Raw genomic sequence first — 20,020 nt, 5'->3', positions numbered from 1 at the left:
ACTGACTGGTTTGACTTTCTGAAAAATTTGCAATACAGTGTCCTCTTACCTGCATCTCTGTCTACCTTCCTCTGGTTCTAGGGACCACTTCGTTCAACTTCCACTGGTGTGAAATTCTTGCTTTTTGTGAACCTAATTCATTAGCAATAGAACAGAAAGAGCTGACTTAGCAATGCCTTGCAACCCGCAGTTCAGGTAGAAACCCCACTGAATTCTATTACTTCTCTGCATACCTTAAAGTCAGTCTCTTGTGCTACTTTCTTGGCTTGATTTGCTCTCAATATTTCAGATTGTGCTATTTCCTGTGTCCTCTGTCCAGGTTTTCAAATATGTTTCCAGAACTTTTCTCTCAAGAATTCCTCCTGCAACCTCAGGTTCCTTGCTTTCCTCTGGTTATTATTCCCCTCACTGATTTCTGTGTTATAAGCAGAAACAAATGAGGTCAGCTTCTCATTTGCATTTCTGATCTGGCTTGGATGACTGTGTCTATACATCTTATGTATACATTTTATGCACCATAAACAAAATTTGGGAGAGCACAGTCAGTAGAGATTTGACTGCTTGTACCTACCTTTTCCTGATACCCAACTTGTGCTAAAGTGCCATACAAACGTGATTTGATGTTGTGAAAGGAGATTCTTGGGCATCTTGAAGTACCCCAGGTTCTCTCATCCACCCAGTGTCCAACATAAAATCACCATATGCAGTTGGGATAGATGGAGGCTGTTCAGCCATGCCTTGGGGAGCTAGAGCTATTTGCACTTCAGATAAATACGTGACTAAGTGGGTTTTAAAGTGCCTGCAGTGCAAGTAGACAAATGCAGAGTTTTGCTTAGGGCATGGTATCTGAGTCACTATAAAGCAAGGTCCATTTGTGTCTTACAAGTCAGCACTCCATATACCTGCTGAATGTAGCCTTTAGCCCATATTAAAGATAGGCATTACCTCCCTCATGACCAGTCCTACAAGATCAAGTTACCTCAAGTCTTGGTGCCTTTGCCCTTATGGCAAAGAAAGAGAGTGGTGTCCTGGAACTGCACTGACAAAGCATTGCCAGCAGGTGAAAGGAGGGAATCCTGCTGTTCCACTCAGCGTTGGTACTCAGTACTGATGAGTATTACATTACACCTGGAGTACTGGGTCTCATTCTGGATTCCCCAGTGCAACAGAGATATGGACATACTGGGCCTTCCGGTGGAGGGCCATCAAGATGCTGAAGGGATTGGAATATCTGTCTAATAAAGAAAAGTTGAGAGAGCTGGGATGGTTCAGCCTGGAGAAGAGAAGGGTCAGGGGCATCTCATCAATGTGTATAATTACCTGAAGGGAGGGGGCAAAGGATACAGAGCCAGGCTAATTTGAGTGGTGCCTAGTGGCAGAAGAAGGGGCAGTGGGCACACACCAACACACAGGAGGTTCCCTCTGAACATCAGGAGACAGTTTTACACTGTGAAGGTGACTGAGGACTGGCACAGGTTGCCCATGGAGTTTATGGAGTCTCTATTCTTTGAGATATTCAAAACTCACCTGGACATGGTCCTTGGGCAGTCTGTTACATGTGGCCCTGCTTGAGCAGGGGGTTTGGAGCAGATGACTTCCAGAGGTTCCTTCCCTCCTCAACCATGTGATGATTCTATAATTCATTCTAAACATAAAAGTTCAGAATAGTTCCAGACAGAGCCTGAACATCCCTTTGCACTGTTATTTCCATGTCAGGACCACATTGTATTATGAATGAGTAGATATCTCTCAGGTCATTCAGTTTTCCTACATTCAGACCCCAAACTTTTTGGACCTCGAACCTTGGATTCATATTTCCATTTTAGCTCTTCCAAGTTCTGTACTTCCCTCTAAGTCCTCCATACAAATCTCAAATGTAATTTCCATCAGCTTATGTGCTTAATCATCCAATTTCTTAATCAGTCATCTTTTGTGTATGTTACCCTATAGTTGTGTCTGTGCCAGTTCAGTTAATATGCTTGATGTATAAACATCTGGTTATTGCTAACAAAATTATTATTATTTTTGCAGAAAACAAACACAAAAATTAGACGCAAATGCTGCCACTGATGTTCTTTGACGCAATTTTTTTTTCTTGCTGATGGTTTACAATTACTGTGTAGCTATTTTTGTGTATAACAGATTTCTTAGTTTCAGCAGAAGAGATGAGGTCCCTGTTTCATATCTATGGAGATATGAATCAGCATGCAGTATTCTACTTGATACAGTAATTTACAGGAGCTCTGCATTGTTGAATTGCACAGTGAATTCAGAAATCTTGTCATCAAAATAGCATATTAACACCCTGTAAGGCAAACTCTCCCCATTTTTGTTTGCTGGAGAGAAATGATTTCTTTCCCAATCCCATCACAACTCCTTTTGTCTACAGTTTTAAAAGTCCTGCCATTCCCAGTTTGAGGAAACACCATTTTAACAGAAAACAGTTTAGTTACGAAACATTCCCTTTACTCCTATGGATCATTAAGCCACTACAAAAAAATCAGAAAGGCTGAATTTGGATGCTGCGGTGCTGCTGTGGTATAGATGATTTATTGTCCTTATCCTTCTGTTAGTAATGCTTTGTGGAGGGATATTGACAGACACAAGGCTTTCTACAGGTGTAGGAAACCATGCAATATGATTTTAGGACTTGGCAAGGAAACTATTTTAACTTCATTTTCAGAAAGACTAGATTTTTTTTCAGAAATAAAGGTTCTTCCTTTTCCAATAATCATCTTTAGCTACAGTTGTTTTAAATGAACAGTAGAAAGCCTTTTTGTGAGTGAAAGGACATTCTTTAAGGTAAGAAAAATTTCCTCCTGGTCCAGCTTCACACTAAATAATAAAGACTGAAAAGTACTATAAAACCAAAACTATGTGACTTGATGTCCGGCGTTCATTGGCATTGAATATCACAACAACGAAACAAGCCTTTCACTTTGCAAGATGTGAAATGTTTTTCCCTTAATAAGTGGAAAAGTGGTATTTGGTCTTAATAGCCTTGACCTGAGTTCTTGATTTTGTGGCTAAAGAAGGTTACACCCACATAATTGGTGTAGAAAAAAATGTGACCCCTTGTTATTAGTAGATGCTAAAGCTCACTTTTATCCTTTCATGGGTTCAGTATGTGCTTCCAAAGCCATCAGCCTGAGATCTGACCTCACATTCTTACAGTTTCTTACATTATTCTGTGATTCTACGCAAACCTCTCCTTCATCTGAAAGAGGATTTTGCTTTAAGGAGTTGTGTAGAAATGCCCCTGTTCTTTATTCAAGTTGAATTCCTGAAGTTGTAAAGGTTCAGCTCAGTTAGAAAGCTTGTAAGTAGGAGTGGAGAGTAAAACACAGTGCTGTGGTCAAATACCATTCCAAATATTGTAGTGCTATTTACCTAATAACCCTCCTGAAATTCTAGGCAGGTCCTGATAGAGTACTCCTTTTCCTTTTTGTACAAGCTATTGTAATATTATATTAAACAGGAAAGGCATTCATGCCCAGAGCTTTTTAGTAATTCATGAAGTAATAACTTATTATAGCTTTTTCATTGGTGAGTCCTTCCAAATTCGTTAGCCTTGGTCAGGAACTGAGAACAGATTTCTCTGTGCAGTAGCCTCTTCCAAATGAGACTTTATCAAAGTGGTAACAGTAAAGCCTGTGCTGCCAGAGTGAGTCCTTTGGCATCTGAGCCTCTGCCCAGAGAGGAAATTCCACCTGACTGGCAGTGCTACCTCTCCTTTCTACTTAGGTCCCCAGAAGTTTTCATTGTTATGGGTCCAGAGCACTGGCTTACAGGAGGAGTTTTGTAAGTGTTCTTTCCTTAGTGCAATACAACCAAGAAAAATGCTGGAAAACCTTAGCAAGGAATGTTTTTTTGTAAAAAAGAGGAAGACGAGACTGTCATGATCTGTGATTGCCTTATCTATCTGCTATGTGACTTCATAGCTTGCTATTTGCTATACTGCATCCATCTGCCTTGTGACTGACTATATAAAGGATGACTACAAATGGCTTTCTGAAACTCTTAAGGAAAAGGATCTCACTCCATAACTCAAACTTGCAGGACTTAAAACATGAAATGGGACAAGGTGAAGTGTAAAAGATAAAAAGGTCATCTACAATTATTCACAAAAACAAAATTCTGACTTCTCTGTACAATTCTTGGAAGATGCTTCAGTTTCAGATGTCTGACTTGCTGTTGGAGAGGTCCAGTCCTAGATGGAACAGAAAGGTAACACATTCTGTGACCAGCAGGACTGGTCAGGGGACAAAACTCAGCATTTCTAGAACTGGTGTTGCTAATTACACACTTTAGAAAGAAGAACCAGGCTGGGAAAGTCAGAGGAAGTGTATTCACAGAAGCGGCAAATAAGACCCATCACTGCAAAGAAATCTAACTGACCTGCCCTTTTCTTAAAAATAAGTGCTGTAAACCAGAAACTGAATCAGAAGTGTGGTGTTCATCAGGTTTTTGGAATCTCTGTGCACACTGTCTGTCTGTCTGCTGTGTTCTCTGGCCTTGTAAATGTTTTAATTTCTAATAGTCCTCTCTCATCTCTTCAAAAGCAGTGAAACCATAAAGAATTCCCCCAAGAAGGGCAGTGAGCTCTGAAATATCTTTGCTGGATTCTGCTAAGGATAATTTTTTAGGATACAGACATTTTACTTTAGAAGGAACTCAAGTCCAGTGCTGGACACCCCCCCTCCCTACTGATGGACCTGAAGTAGCAATTTTGCAGCAAACACCCTAGGAATAAATACATCTATGCATGGATTTAAATTCTGCTAAAATATGAATCTGATTTGCAGCATGGGCTTGATACAGAAAATATAGGGTACAGTCGATTCCTGCCCTTAAAGCCAATAAATAACTGTAATATTCAATTCAGTACTATTACTCTAGATTTACATCATGGGAGCTGAATTTGCCCCAGCAGTCTCAAATCTACTCAGGAACAATGGATTTTAAAGAGATGGAGTCAAGGGAAAATGCTCACTTGTAATTTTCTTTTTTTAGATGGCCACTTAATTTCAGTGTCTGACTTCATCGATTTCTGTAGTCTATAGATTTATGGTATACTTTTCTGTCAGATATATACCTATTTCTATGCATGTAAGATAAATCTTTTAAACATAGTTGTATAAGTTATATATTTTTTCCTATTAGTTTTAAATGCATTTTCTTAGCGTAGGGTAGGTTTTTATAAAAGTCTCATCAAAGTTTTTTTTTGGAATACTGTAAAAGCAACTGCCAGGTCAAGAAAGGTGTGGTAGTTTGGCCTAGGCCTTCCTTGGTGACCAGTTTGTAACCAAGGAAGGGCCCAGATTTACCCAGTATTCCCTACGATTTTTACGTAAGCCAGGCTAAAAGAAGAAAGGAGGAGAGGCCTTCGCTCTCTTTCCTTCCGGCGGCTTGGAGGTGCAGGTTCCCTGCTGTTGAGTCTGCCGTGTTGGGGAGCGAGGCCTGGTTAGGCCTTGTCGATCTTGGGAGACGGAGGTTGCCGGCGATCGTTCCAGCGTGACTCTCTGTTGTTCCAAGGAGAGTAGGAAGACAGTCTTTTGCTAATTCTTTTAGTTGTTAGATCTCGGGCTACTGATCAGGATGTATATATATTTTATTTTGGTTTTGTTCCTTTTTTTCCCTTCCCCCTTCCCTTTCCCTTTTCCTTGTGAAATTGTATACATATTTCAATTGTATATAACTGTAATATAAGTGTAAATATATTTATATATATTGCTTTAGCTGTCTCTCTCTCGTTTTGGTTTTTCTTGGTTGTTTTTTCCCTCTTCTCCCTGAGGTTTGGGGGGGGGGGAACATCTCCTTGTAAGGTTTGCAGACTTGGCAGGGAGCCAGCTTCAAACCATATCAAAGGACTAACTCCAATGGTTTTGTAGACTTTTTTTTTCTTCCTCTGCATGTAAATTGTATTCTTCCAGTTGTATGTTCCTCTTGATAAAGGGTATTTGGGGATTTTTTATGAACTAGCAACATCATACATGAAAAAGGCAGGTTCTGTTATAAAGGCAAAGACCCTAGGATGGAGAAGCAGTAACTGACAGCTTCAAAAGCAGCTGTTTGTCACTAACCTTTCTCAAAATTTGCCTGGAATATTAATGCCAGAAGGAAATCTGTTCCTGAATGCCAATACTTTGTTGAATAGTTATAGTTTAAGGAGGTTTTACCATTCTTGTTGATGGAGGGAAAATGTTGTTTAAATTTCAGATCAGTTGTGGGGTTTGTGATCTCTCATGTGAGAGCTGAAGAATTACTAAGAGTTGGACTGTGTTCATGAGGAGGATGCAACTATTGCAATTCTCTGTCCTCTGAGGATGCCTAGACTGACTCTGGGTTATGGGCACAGAACTGGGATCTGAGGAAGTCATGTGCCTGTACATAAGCATGTGAAGAGAGCACTAAGTGGTGTTTAAGACCTGCTTGTCAAGGATGTAAATCTCTGCCTTTGGGCTTGGGGGTGCCTTTCTCTTCTTTGGCTTGACTGCTCTTATTAAGTACGTAAATTCCTTTGAGTGGTTTCCTTTGAAGATGAGATTATCAATCCTCCCTGTTTCCTTAAAGAAAACAATCAGCATAGTTTTGGACCCATTGTGAGGTAATCTAGTGGTTTGGACTTTCATCTGGGAGAAGGTAAGTAAGGCCTTTAATTTCTTTTTACACATTAGGGAAATGCTTTAAAAGGAAGACTTGAGACTCAGCACCAGAATTCTTTCTTGCCTAGAAGGTGGACGATGGAGATTCAAAGCCTCAGACAATGGATGGGAATTATTCTAAACCTCTGATGTCATGGATCAAAGCTTTATTCTTCAAACTGTAGTGGAAACAGGCACTATTGCTACATCCTTTGATAAAGTGGTGTCCTAGGAAGAATGACTGTTAGACACAGTGTACTTCCATGATCATCTGCCCCTTGCTTTGTTTCATGTATGCTTGAGGCACTTTCTTAAAAGAGTAAAATGACCCAAAGTTTCACAGAATCACAGAACATGCAAAGTTGGAAGGGACCCACAAGGTTCGTCAAGTCCAACTTTTAGTCCTGCACAGGACCATCCCCAAAAGTCACACTAGGTGCCTGAGAGTATTGTCCAAATGCTTCTTGAACTCTGTCAGGCCTGGTGCTGTGCCCCCTAGTTTCTACGGCTTCAACAGGAAAGAGGAAGGGATCTTACCTTCAACCACAAAAGGAAACAGAATCTGGACCTTGAGCTATGTTTAGGTCCCTTATTTAAGGTTTCGAGTTTTGACTTTAAAAGATCGCTGGCAAAAGTGGTGAATAGCTGTCTAAAAGAGTAGGAACTCAATTTTCTGGAAGAATGAAGGGTTTAGGAGGCAGTTCTGAGTCTCATACTCAGTGGCTGCCATACTCAGAGCCACTAAATGAGCTTAGTCAAAAACAATCCCTGTGGGAGAATGTTTCCCTCTGATATTTATTTCAGCTCTCTGGGAAGGATGAGTGAGCATATTGGTTTATGGCTAAAAGATGATAACGGAAAGAAAGGGCTAACCTTTTCCATGTGTGAAGCTTTAAGGTTATATGCTGCACCTTCACTTCATGTACAGCACATTTGTACTTCCTTGTCATACAGCCTGGCAGATTGGTTCGTGGAAATCACAAATTTCAAAGCCCAAGCTGTCACACTGCACCACAAAAGCTTTTAAGATAAAATCACTCCCTTGTCCTGTAAAGTATTTGCAAAACGCTTGGTGTATTATCTTTGCTGGAATATAAATGCTAACGTGCCATTACAAAGACATTTGAACAAAGACAAAAATAATCTCATCCTGCCTGGACTACTTAGGTATTATAATGCTCAAGAAAAATGTGTTCTGCTTTTCCTATTGCTGGAACTGAAAAAATAAGTGAATTGGCATGTGATTGTAGTTACTGAGTCACATGATTTCTCTGCTTGGGAAATTGTACAGTTATATCATTAGAGAGATATGTAATATGCAATATATACCTATCTATATAGATCTATATGATTATATCTGTATAAACGTACTTAGTATATCTCCATATGGCTATATCTAATCCACATGATTAGATGTATAGATATAAATAAAGATATACGGGTATAGATAGAAATACATGTATTTTAATAAATATTTTATCGACGATCTTCATGGTTCAAGAAAAAAGTAGCAAGAAAGGGAGACTTTCACTGGTCTGAACTCAACCACTTCTTCCCAGGGCAGAAACCTAATACTCCTGGCTAAGTAGGGGGATAGATTGATATTCTTAGTCAGGATGCCTCCGTATTATGAAAAAAAGCCTCAGCATGATCTTTCTGAAACCCTTCCTAAGTGTTCTCTATTCTGTAGACAAAACCACAGAATAACAAAACCTGAGTTTTCACCTTGAAGCTGTTACCTACAGAGTGCCCATGCTTCTCTGAAACTGCATGTTTCCTATACAAAAATGTTCAAAAGCCTTTTCATTTTACTAAAATAGGACAAATGAGCTAATATTTAATATATTAAAAGCAGATGCCTCAGGCTCAAACAAGCAATGTGCTAAGTCTTCAGAAAGTGGCAAAACAAACTAGATAGAGACATGTCAGTATATGGTTACAGAAATAGTAAAAAAGGAAATCAGTTTAATAATGTGTACGAAACATATATCAATAAAAAAGTAATAGATTACATGTAAGTGTATTGAATTCTATTAAATAACATGTTCAGTATAATTGATTATGCAAGTTCTTCTGTTATATTCACTCTGCAGCACTACTCAAATGTTCAAACAGAAAAGAACGTGGTATAAAGGGAAATACATTTCAAGTTGACATGTATCTTCTGCCTCCTTCTACCATGTGAGTGTAAAGAAATAACATGAAATACAGTATGAATACATGTCTTGTCCCTTTAAAATAAAATGACTGGCACGACCCAATCCACTTACAGCTTTTTCACATATGAAAAATGTTTTCAAGTTTCCATGTAAGAACAATTTTCAAAATCATATCAAGTACCACTGAAGGTGCTCTAGGATGACCCCCCTTGAGCAGAGGGGTTGACCACTTTAAGGAGTGGGTCAAGCCCATAATGTAATAATGTAAAAGATGCAATTACAATACTTTGCTCTCATAATTTTCAAACATTTTTCTCTACACCTAATCATCTCAGATCCATCGTGGCTGTTCGGACCTCTGTTCCCATAGGTTGAATTTCAAATCCTTCTATTTAAAAATACACCACAGTGCCACCAGGAGGTGTCCGTGTGCTATTTATCGGTTACATTCCGGGGTACTTGTCTTCTCTAATTTTCTTGGGGAGGAGGGCTCCGTAACAACACCACAGTGGTAGCAGTTTCTATAGGATCATCATTATTATATATCGTTGGTGTTTGCACTTCCAAACAAATGAGGACACTGTGTTTGTGTCCAGAGAGAGTACTTCCATCCATTCTTTCCATGGATGAGAGGATTATAGAGGAAAAAAACCTGGTAAGTCATCCATTTTCATCTCTTCCAGCATGCCCTGTTCTCTGAGATATACTTCATAATGTATTGAATGAAGATATCAGTCTGTTGCTAGGGAAATGGTAACTATAATCAGATGTTACAAAGTCTACATTTTGACTGCATTGCAGGATCAAAGATGAGGCTGTGGAAACAAAGATTTTTACTGAAACACATAAGTTGTGTCCTATTTGTACTTGTGTATAACTTCCAAGAAGAGAGCAGTGCGTACTTTAAAAAGTTAAATATCACACAATATTTTTATGTTGCATATTTTCATTTGGTCTGTGATGTTTAATTGGAAAATATATAGCCTAGTTGCAGTGCAAATATACACATAAAATATGTAGAGATCCATAGGACACTACAAATGACTACAAGACATTCCTATTAGACTTCAGCCTAAAGCAGAGCCATTTTTTTTACCACATGGATGTTCAAAGGATACTTTAGAGTGAATAATAAATTTTCATTTGAACATCAGATAGGAAGATATTAGTTCATAAAAATATGATCAGCCTTCCTGCTGATAGAAGGTATGGTTCAGACATACTCCACAGGGTCTCTTGAAAATCCTGTTCCAACCAAATTAAAACATAGTGTGTTGCAACAGTCACAAGCACTGCCTGCAGATGCTGTGAGGGAGGGCAATGTGCAGCAGTGACACTTTTTTCATGGCTGTACAGTCAGATTGAACATTTCTACTTTTTGTTGCATCTTCTATCCAATGTGTTTTGATGAAGTGCATGCCATCCTTGTTCAAAAGAAATCACTAGCCTGAAAAAGATTTCCAAATACAATGGTGTGCTGTATGGGTTTGGCAAAACTTCTTAAAATGTTAAAAGCTTTTTAAGTTTTCCAGATCTAATTTTGTAATCACACTTCAGTCGGGATATGGTTTTCAGGCTGCAAACATAACCCCCCGTCTCTTACCCCTCCCTCCCCAAAATTACATGTAGTCTTGATAGTGCATTAACTGATTAACCACTGATACAATACGCTTATTATTTAACAAATACAAAACACTTATATGTCTTTGCTATTGGAGGAAGGTGGTGTGGATTTTTCACACGTATCTTTGTCTCAGACATTTTGGGAGCGCTCAAGATCATCTGCCTCAGTCAAACCTTTATAAGGCTATCACCTATCATGCTAGCACATGGATCAGCACCAGAGAATGCCTTAATAGCAAATAGGATTGAAAGTGAACACTGACGGCTAATTTGCTAAAACCTTCAGAACCCATAAGCAAGTCATCACTTGCATTGGTCCTTTTATAAATGCTTGGTTTCAGGGTACTGAAGTATGTGTTGCCTGAAAATACAGTAAGATCATTTGTACACAGATGTCATGTGTTGACAAGTCTGTCCTGCCCTCCATTCTAAAACATCAGCAGCTCCAAGCCATAATGTAAGAATCAATGTAGAAAGACAGAGTGTAAAGTTCTGCTCTTTCAGAAGACAGGGATGATTTTTGTAAGCATGACTGCACTATATTTTTGTTTACCTTTACTCTCTGCTTTTAAGATTTCTTTGTATTAACACTCCCTAGTTAACTCACTATAGAACTCATTATTAGATAGTGAGTTAACAGCAATAGGAACCAACCTAGTACCCCTAGTTATCTTATTTGTCCAGATCACTGTTTCACCATTATTTTCTCTCAGACAGATATTGGCAATGTGTTACATGAAATACTTGAAATGTACCAAAAATCCATATTGTTTACTTCTGTCCCTACTCTCTGGCAGGAAAAAATAAGTTCAGCCTCAGCCTGCAGAGAACAGTGAGAATGTTCCTGCTACTATCTTGATTTCTATAATTTTATTAGCTGTTAATTATTTATGTGTTCTATTGTATTGGATCTGGCTGAGATGGAGTTAATTTTCAAAGAAATTTCTCATTCTCTTTCATTAGAACCTGATGATGCTATGATTGATCTCAAGGGTTAAGTGCCACAGATTTATGGATGCTTCTGCTGAAAAACTGAAGTTCGTTCTGAAATCAAAATATCACCTAAGGTTGAACAATTTGCCTCCTTTTTAACTATTAGCAACACATCCTGATTGTTCATCATATTATGGAGAAAGCTCTTTTCCACACTGGGCCCCACCTGCCTTACTATAAAGAAAAGATATCTTCCTTGTACTGCTGTCCTATCTTCTTGAATTCACACTTCCTTCCTGGCTATTTTGCTTCTCTCGCAATGAGAATTTTGGAACAGATCCCCCTTTGTGCATTGGTCAAAAAGATTAAGTGAAACAACCTTTCCACTACAAGACTTAAGTCACTCAAATATACAGAAATACAGTAAGTACTCCACATCCATATACTTCTAGGGTATTGTTTTACATGAGGGGAGAACAGGACAGAAAATAAATCAGTCAGAAAGAGAGGCAGAGCAAAACAAATAAGTCAGGACAAAAATACAGCAGTTCAACACAGGAATACTGCTGAGGTAAGGCAAACTGTCAAAGTTGAGGTTACTATACTGTGCTCATTCTCAACAGCTGCTCTCAGTCTTTCCTTTGCAGAAAATTTACTGATATTTCTGAAACATAAAACACAAACATTAAGCACACCTGAAATTCTTCTGTTTAGCTGAGAAAGGCATTAATACTGCAAAAGGTCCAGCTTAACCACTTTGGTAGTTGTTCCTTCTAAGCACCAGATAATTATCTGTTTGCAGTCATACCAGGATACACTTTTTACCACTTCAAAATTGTGAGGAAAAAAACATGGCAAGGGAAATTACACAGCCAAGTAGCAATCAGTATACTGACTTTTTTCATATTTATTTAATAATTTTTGTATGGAAGGTCATGGTGAATTCTTGGCCTAAAATTAGTTTGATGAAGTAACAGTATGTGCGTGCTTGCTGCTGTCTTTTAACTGTGCTTTTTGAAGCACACGGCCAACATTAATGGAAATAAGCTGAAGAAATGCCAATATCTCTGTGCAATTCTAGTTCTAGAATTCTGTGTGTTTCAAGTGGACAGGTAACCTAAACCCTGCAAGTGGAATGCTTGCAGACATAATCATAGACTTTATTATGAACAAAAGAACATGAGTATAGAGACTTTTTAAGTGATGGTCCTGCAGGGTGAAGGAAGCACCAAAACCATCCATCTAAAGAGACAGTAAAACAAAAAAAAAAAAAACAAAACACCAAACCCACCACCATCCCACCAAAGACAAACCTTTAAGGAGTATTATATTATGCTGATATTCCAGACCTAACATTGTTGAATTTATATAGATTTTTGGGAAGATCTTTCTAAGATAGTCATGGACTAAAAAAAACATTTAATTACTTACGCATGAAAACAATACAATATGAAGAAGACACTGGAACAGAAGCCAGTGTCAGGCTCACTGAAAAAGCTAACTGGCAAAAGGAAAAATAACCCAGTCAAAGTCCAGTTCTGCCACCAGTGTCCCTGTTATATTATAGAGAATTATACAGAAGTAAAGGTGTGAGTATACTTCAACTAGTTCTTCTGTAATTGATTTGGTAATAATTATACTCAAGATACAGTGCTGTGACTTGGCACAGACTAACCATATGTTTACATTAGGTGAGGCCTGTTTATAGATGCTACAGAAATACCCCAAATTAAGAACGCAAGCAGAGTTCAAGTGACAAAGCAAGCACTCATACACTTTTGGGGGAAGAGGAACATAAACAGCCATTTACTCTACTAAAATTAGCAGTGCTATTTTCCATCACAAAGAGATGTGTTTCAAAAACCAGCAGAGGCCTCTATGATTTCTTTAAAAACAATAGAAAATAGGATGAGAAATAGAAGAAACAGGTACAAAATAGAGAGGAAAGGCTGAAATTAATTTTATTTAAAACACAAAAGAATTAAGAAGGAAAGTGTACTGAAATAAACCACTGAAGGAAAATAAGGAAAACCATCACTTTAATGTACTGTAAATACTTATTTCACTATTGCCTTTTTCCGCAATATTTTATTGATGATGCTTCATGGATCACCAATAAAGTAACACTACAGAAAAACTCTGGAATCTTATTTTCTTCTGGAGCTTGTGCTAGATTGACAGTAAGTAGTCCATGACAAAGGGGCAACCAGTTCAGCTTGAAGACATGATGCAAGAGCAAAAGGGGGAGAAACAACTAAAAAAAAAAGATCAATAATAATGTGTTAAGTTTGAAAGGAACACCAAGTGAAACAAATGAATAAATAATTTAGTTTAAGGGTAACAGTGTTTTCAAAGCAAATGGACTACTTCTGTTACCAACAAGATAGGGCATTTGACAGCTAGTAAGAGGCAAGGCATTCAGCTTCCAAACACTAAAAGGTGAGAGTTAATATTACACTAATGAGCCACAAGCATACTGCTGGCTTGTTTTTTATTAACACTAATAAATGATCTCATAATACTGATCAGAAGTGGTTTTTTTTTTCTCCACATATCTCACAAAAGATTTTCAGGTGACAAGTACTATGATACATATGGTAGAAACAAACAGCTGTGGCCACAAGGATGTTTTGTCAACTGATGATTAATATATTCAGGAAGCAATCACACTATTCATTAGTAAAAGTTTACAAACATTAAAAAGTGCATAACATTTGAAACCAACAACACAAAAATATATATAATATATATACTATATATAAAGAAAGTGACATCACCTCCTGTTAATAAAAGAAAACAAATCTTCTGACTTTGTGATTGGTGCTTGTGTGATTGCCATGGTTTACTATCAGTCACTCTCTTCACTCACCTTAGTCACACAGAGGTGTGGCTGCCCCATTTTGCAGCATTCAGCCTCATGTATGGCCTTTTTCATCGGGGCAGGATGGGGGGGAAGAAAAGCAATAAGCAATAGCTACTGCAGAACAGGTTATTAATTTGTAGATATTTTAAGTTATGTCCTGGATGGACAAACTATCCTGGTATTTTGATGAAAGCCCAGTTTGGACTTTCATTTTGGAATAGCTGAAATGGGAAAAAAACCTAGTCCTTTGGGTGTTAGATGCCAAGTCTCTCACTTCCCTTCCCAACTCCAAGCTGAAAGCCTGTTGTAGTGGATTCTACACTACAGCACTTGGCTGTGCTGGTGCATCAGTAACAGGTGACTGGCTGGGCAAACTCAACAGCCTGATCCACTGAGGCAAAGACAAGGAATAGTAAAAATTGTCCCCCTGGCTGGATCCAGCCCATGTTTCAAAGTTGGACTATCCTGCATTTTAAAACTCATTTCAGAATATGTTATTGGCAATAACCTATGCCAGTTATTTTCTCATGTGTAAACAAGGCCCATCTTAAACAATGTGAACCAAAAAAACCTCTAGCACCATGGAATTTGTTTGAATTTTAACCCATACAACGTTATAAATGTATTCTTAAAACTACCATAACAATAAAATGCTTGGACTAACATTTTAAAAAAATATCTCAGAAAAGATTAAGAAATTGGAAGTAAAATTAGAAAAATGGGGAAGAATAACATAAAAGATTTAATTTGAGTCTCTGATATGCAACTAACTACAGGCAAGTGGCAAAACTGTACCAAGGACACAACACGCGCTCAAATATTCACATTAACAAATCGTTTTGAAGGCTCATCTAGTAACAAATCAGAGTGTTGCTGAGTCATTTAGGTTTAGGCATAATCAATTTAGCAACTGACGTTATGATCTATCATGTGCACATCACCACCTTATGCAAAAAAACAGCCCTTTCAAAACACGTGGTAGAAAAATTCACAGTAACAGAAATATTCTTCATAAGCAGTTGAGAAGGGGCAGTGTGGAGCATCTAAGTTGTACAATACAAAAACCATTGTAAATAACAGAGCTGTAAAACAGATGCAAAGTTCTAAAAACAGTGCTTTCTTTACAGTTCTTATAATGGGCAAACACTTTGGCCAGAGAATTTTAAACTGAGGATCACACAAGCCTTTGCTTAAGATAGACAGTTAGATCCTCTGACGTTTCAAAGGCCATTTGCTACAAGATTTACCTGTTCTACTTTCTAAAAGTGCTCCCATCGAGTCATTATGAAGGGATCTGATGACACTATCCCAAAAACTCAATACATGTTCAACCATTGCTAATGACAGAGGTAGAGATTCTGTCTTCTGTCACAGCTTGTACCCCCCTTTTTAGCATTGTGTTGAGTGGGTTCCAGCAGTGAAGACACATACACTTTCTTTTCTAACAGCTTGCTCATGGAAACAAATTTGTTCCTGCACGCTCTTGTAGTCTGAAAACATCCAGCAGCTGCTCCACTCGGTCAAAGTCGGATGTCAGCTTTCTTGCTTTGCTGCCTCCCCTTGGACCTCCCCGGTCTGCTCACTTGGATTTCGTTGTGCATCTCCTTCTCCTTCTATAACACAGAAGAAAAGGATGAGTAATCCACCCTAAAATAAAGAGGTCTTGCTTCCAGAACCCTGATTGCTCATCCATCAGTTTCAAAAACAAAGTAAAAAGAAACTGAATGTGAAACATGAAACCCTTTATTACTAAGATAGCCATGCTTTGTTTTTGAAGGTGTCTCTTGAGAAGCAAATTCATAGTTACGATCACCACTATTATTTTTAGTAAAGACCTAAAGTAGTTAGAAATTAAAGAATTTAACAAAAACGGTAGAGTATTTCTGAAAATTTATTTACTATCATACTAAGACAGTATAAGAGAAAAAAACCTCATTGCACCAAGTCTGAACAGTTTGCTATAAAAAGATGCAACTTCAATAAAAGCAATAGCTTGTTAAAGCTGTATTTGTTCTGTGTGTCTGCTTTCAGCACCACATCCCAGCATTCAATCCAGCTGTCTCACTGCAAACCTCAGAACAATGTGAGGAACGTAACACATCCTGTGTACAAGGAATAATACATTGTTTCTTGTATCTTGTAAGGATTCTGAGCAATTTGTACTGAACTGGCTCGACAGAGTAGTTAGGAGAAGAAAATTTCATGGCTAGGTTGCAAAGATGTCTAAACAGAGGTAGTACTGCCTCTTAACGTTAATCTGTAAATCTCTAGAACAAAAGTAGGGTTATCAATGCAGATATTTATTGTTTCCTCATTTCAGATCACACTGTACATCTGCAGTTTTATTTCTGACCATAAACATGTTCTCTCTTCTGTTTAGAAGACAGGGCACATTGCTAATGGAAAAAAGTTCTTTGCATTGCAAAAAACATTGCCAAGAGCTTAAGACATAAGAGCTGTGTTTTGTGCATGGACAAGTATTTTAGGCAGGAAAATACCTCAGAAGGAATTGTGAATTATCAAATTCCTGATGAAAAGTTGTATGGGAAGTTGATTAACCTATTACACAGTGAGGTTTATTCTGTTCATTATGGGTTGAGTTCACTCTCGAGGAGAAAAGACAACGCAGAAAGAATCGTGTCTTGCAGAATACACCACCTAAGGAGTCTTTCTGCTGTGCCTTTTGCAATCGGACACGTCTATCTCGTATTGGCCTCATTAGCCACCAGCGTGCCTGTAATGAATGTGTACAGAGCCTTTCCCAAATCTTCGTTCGCGAAGCCCAGCCATGACATGACATGGGTTGAGTAATAAACGAACATTTGTTTTGCAAGGCACTTTCTCAGAAAATGATTTCTCAGTTTCATCTCTCAAATTAGAAAGGAATCCATCAGGATGGATCTACGTGCAGTTATTTACCATTGGATAGAAATCCCTTTTGCCCAAGTTGTTCAATCACTTTCTACAAAGCCTCCTACATTTGTTCTGATACTGCAAAAGTCCAGATGAGTGGAATCATGGAGTTTTGTTCCTTTTTTGCCTGCTCTGTCCTCCATTTATTCTGACTACTAGGAAGTCTTTAATATCCCTTATGCTAGCTGGGCCACACTTTCCTGGAATAATTCTTCTTGAAAAAAACCAAACCAAAACCAAAACTAAAACCAACCAACCAAACAAACAAACCAAAACTTTGCAAGGTATCTGTGTTTAAAAGAAAAATCATCCTGGACACAAAGCCTAAACATTTCACTATCTACATGTTAAACATAGAGCACAAAGATTCAGAGAAGGAGCACTAAGGTTCTAATGTACCACTTCTTAAAAGGTTCTTCTCAACTCACTGAAAAAACTCATTAGTTTAAATCCATTTAATCTATAATACACTGTCTTGGTACTACATATTTCTTCATTCTGCTGGTAGAGCTCTTCCACTAAAGGCTATAAAACATGTTCATAGAAATAAATTTGCTTCTAAGTTTGGAGAATCCCAAAATTGCCAAAGCACACTCTTGAACTTTTCTTCCTTTAGAATATAATGGCTCTAAGGTCTTTAGAGTAAGACTGCAATTCTTACACAGCATTTTGAAACCAGCAGGAAGTATTAAAAAAAGAAATAAAACCAAATAATACAATATTTCAAGTCACCATACAGTTGTGTGATGTGGTAGTTACTAGTAGTTACTAGTCCCACTAATGTGCAGCTTTTAACTAATTTTAATTCCTGTAATACAACTGTCTCTACAGTGTTCATCACTGTTTCCCATGCCTACACCTAAAACATTTCTACCATGAACTAAAATCACTTTTAATCACAATTTTCTACAATCAGTCCTTCATTGCAGTTCTGTATGACTTCACACACTATTATCCCCATTTTTTGTAGATGGTTGGACCACTACAACTTTTACAAGAAAGTGTCCTTTCCACTAGTGTTCTGTAGCACCTAGAAAACGAGCAGGGTTTTTTAGAGATTAGGTCTGCAGACTGGTCCTTGCTCTTCATTGTAGTTTCTCCTTACTGCTTCATTTAGCTATAATCGCTGGTAAGATGATCTAAATACCAGGTTTTTTGGATTGTACTGGCTACCTTGAGAGTGTTGAGCAGGCTGCTGATTTTTTTACTAAAATCTTTCTTTTGCCTTCTTTCTTATGATTTCTGTTGCAGCACTTACCAGATGCACCTAGTGTTGCTTTTACTTAATTTAGATAAAATATGTTGACACAGAGTACTTGGAACCTGTATTTTGAGGTTAGGTAAATATGTCCATTTCATAGATAATAGCAGGTTGTTAGCTTGTTATGGACAAAGAAGACTAGGACAGCTGTTTTGAAGGGAGAGTATTATACAGTAATTATATGTATTATACGTAAGTATTACAAGTAAATTCTTTATTATCTGTCGTCGGCTCATTGATGAGGGGATTAACTAACACTCACTTCAGGTATCAACTACTGCATGACAAATACGTGGTTTGGAACAAGGCCTCACTGCCTAGTGCCATTCAAAGCCGTTCTGATATTTTACAGGAATATGTAGCTGCAGGGTTTTCAAAGTGAATGTACTAAACACGCCTGGGTAATTTAATTTACATATGTTTTACAACCACCTTCTTTTTCTTTAACATCTGCATTATCCTGCTCTGCCATTACTCCATGCAGTTGAAAGGAAATGTACTTGCAGTTTGGCAAGAAAATGCGTGTAGCTGTGATAAGAATAAAAGAAAAAGAAAAGGAAAGAATCAAACCTGAATGTCTATATTTATATAATTAGGTAGTACTTAGCATAAATTGTTTGACATGCACCTCGAAAGTAATAAGATATAACCCACAAACATGTGCTTTCCTCTTAATCCTGTCAGGTGTGATACATATATGCATCCCACAAGCACTAATATATTCTGAACTAGGATTTGGCATGCAAAATATTTGTTAGCCTCTCTTGGTTTGGAAAGACATGATGGGGTATAACATTAATACTCACGTGAATGCTAGGTTAGACAATATCCTTTTCAATATTTTTGGTTTGGAGGCTTTTACTTGGCACCTAGGTGTACTAATAATACAAAATTTAAATACGTTTTCATTATATCTAATTGCAGCTGCATAACCTCCTGAAGAAGCGTGTAGGAATTTCTGTGTTTCTACTACCTAGGGTAATTTTATGAGCAACTTTGTACACTTTTTTGCAATGACTAAGTTACCCAGGTTGCAAAAGGGATCTCCAAGAACTAAACAGACTCCCAATTTATGTATTAAAATTAGGCTAACAGTTATTTAAACCATTCTTATCACTACAGAGCAAACTGCAGGTAGCAAGTGCATATCAACATATGTTACAGGCACAAAGTCACATCCTTTTTACAGCTCACAAGAGAACACAGTTCTGGCTTATAACCACTTCACAGCTTAACTTAAAATTAAGGATTGTTTATATCTTCTAAATAGACAAGATCAAAGACAATTTTGATAACTGTAAGTTTGAGAGTGAAGGAAATTAAAGCAAGAAAGAAGGTTGGTATCATGCATTTCAAACGGCACCTATTTTCTATTTTTCCAACATTTTACACCTATCTCCACATTAAAATAAATAGACACACCTACACACATACTAATAAAGCTTTTCTTTTTAAATCAAAAAAACTAAAGGCCCTGCCCAGCTAGAATTGCATGCATCTAGAATCTACAGGTCCCAAACTGGCAACTGCAGAAGGAATGACTTCGGATGCACAGTAGTCCAAAAACCAAAAAAAAGAATCCCCCACTGGAAACAGCACTACAACCACCTGAACATCACGCTGC

At 37.8% G+C, this 20,020-nt stretch overlaps 1 protein-coding gene across 3 annotated transcripts in view; it reads right to left on the bottom strand.

The window, feature by feature from the left end:
• Positions 1-13,297: 13,297 nt before the first annotated feature.
• The window catches only part of PKIA (cAMP-dependent protein kinase inhibitor alpha), a 45,527-nt gene continuing 38,804 nt past the window's right edge, over positions 13,298-20,020 (bottom strand). The window contains exons 2-3 of one of the 3 annotated variants that reach the window (XR_007900370.1): positions 14,229-15,835; positions 13,298-13,613 (exon numbers count right to left, since the gene is read on the bottom strand). Coding sequence is in view for 1 of the 3 variants with exons in the window: in XM_051770706.1 (XP_051626666.1) it covers positions 15,756-15,835 (80 nt within the window). In the remaining 2 variants the exon portion in view is untranslated. Of the gene's footprint in view, positions 15,836-20,020 lie in introns of all 3 variants that reach the window. The other 2 variants (XR_007900371.1, XM_051770706.1) reach the window with 2 other exon arrangements.

This window comes from Manacus candei, unplaced genomic scaffold (genome assembly GCF_025592945.1).
Source record: "Manacus candei isolate 608988 ecotype Guabito, Panama unplaced genomic scaffold, ASM2559294v1 h1tg000008l, whole genome shotgun sequence".
Taxonomy (NCBI): domain Eukaryota; kingdom Metazoa; phylum Chordata; class Aves; order Passeriformes; family Pipridae; genus Manacus; species Manacus candei.
The sequence above is the reverse complement of the archived record's forward strand: the minus strand, read 5'-3'. Positions and strand labels throughout refer to the sequence as shown.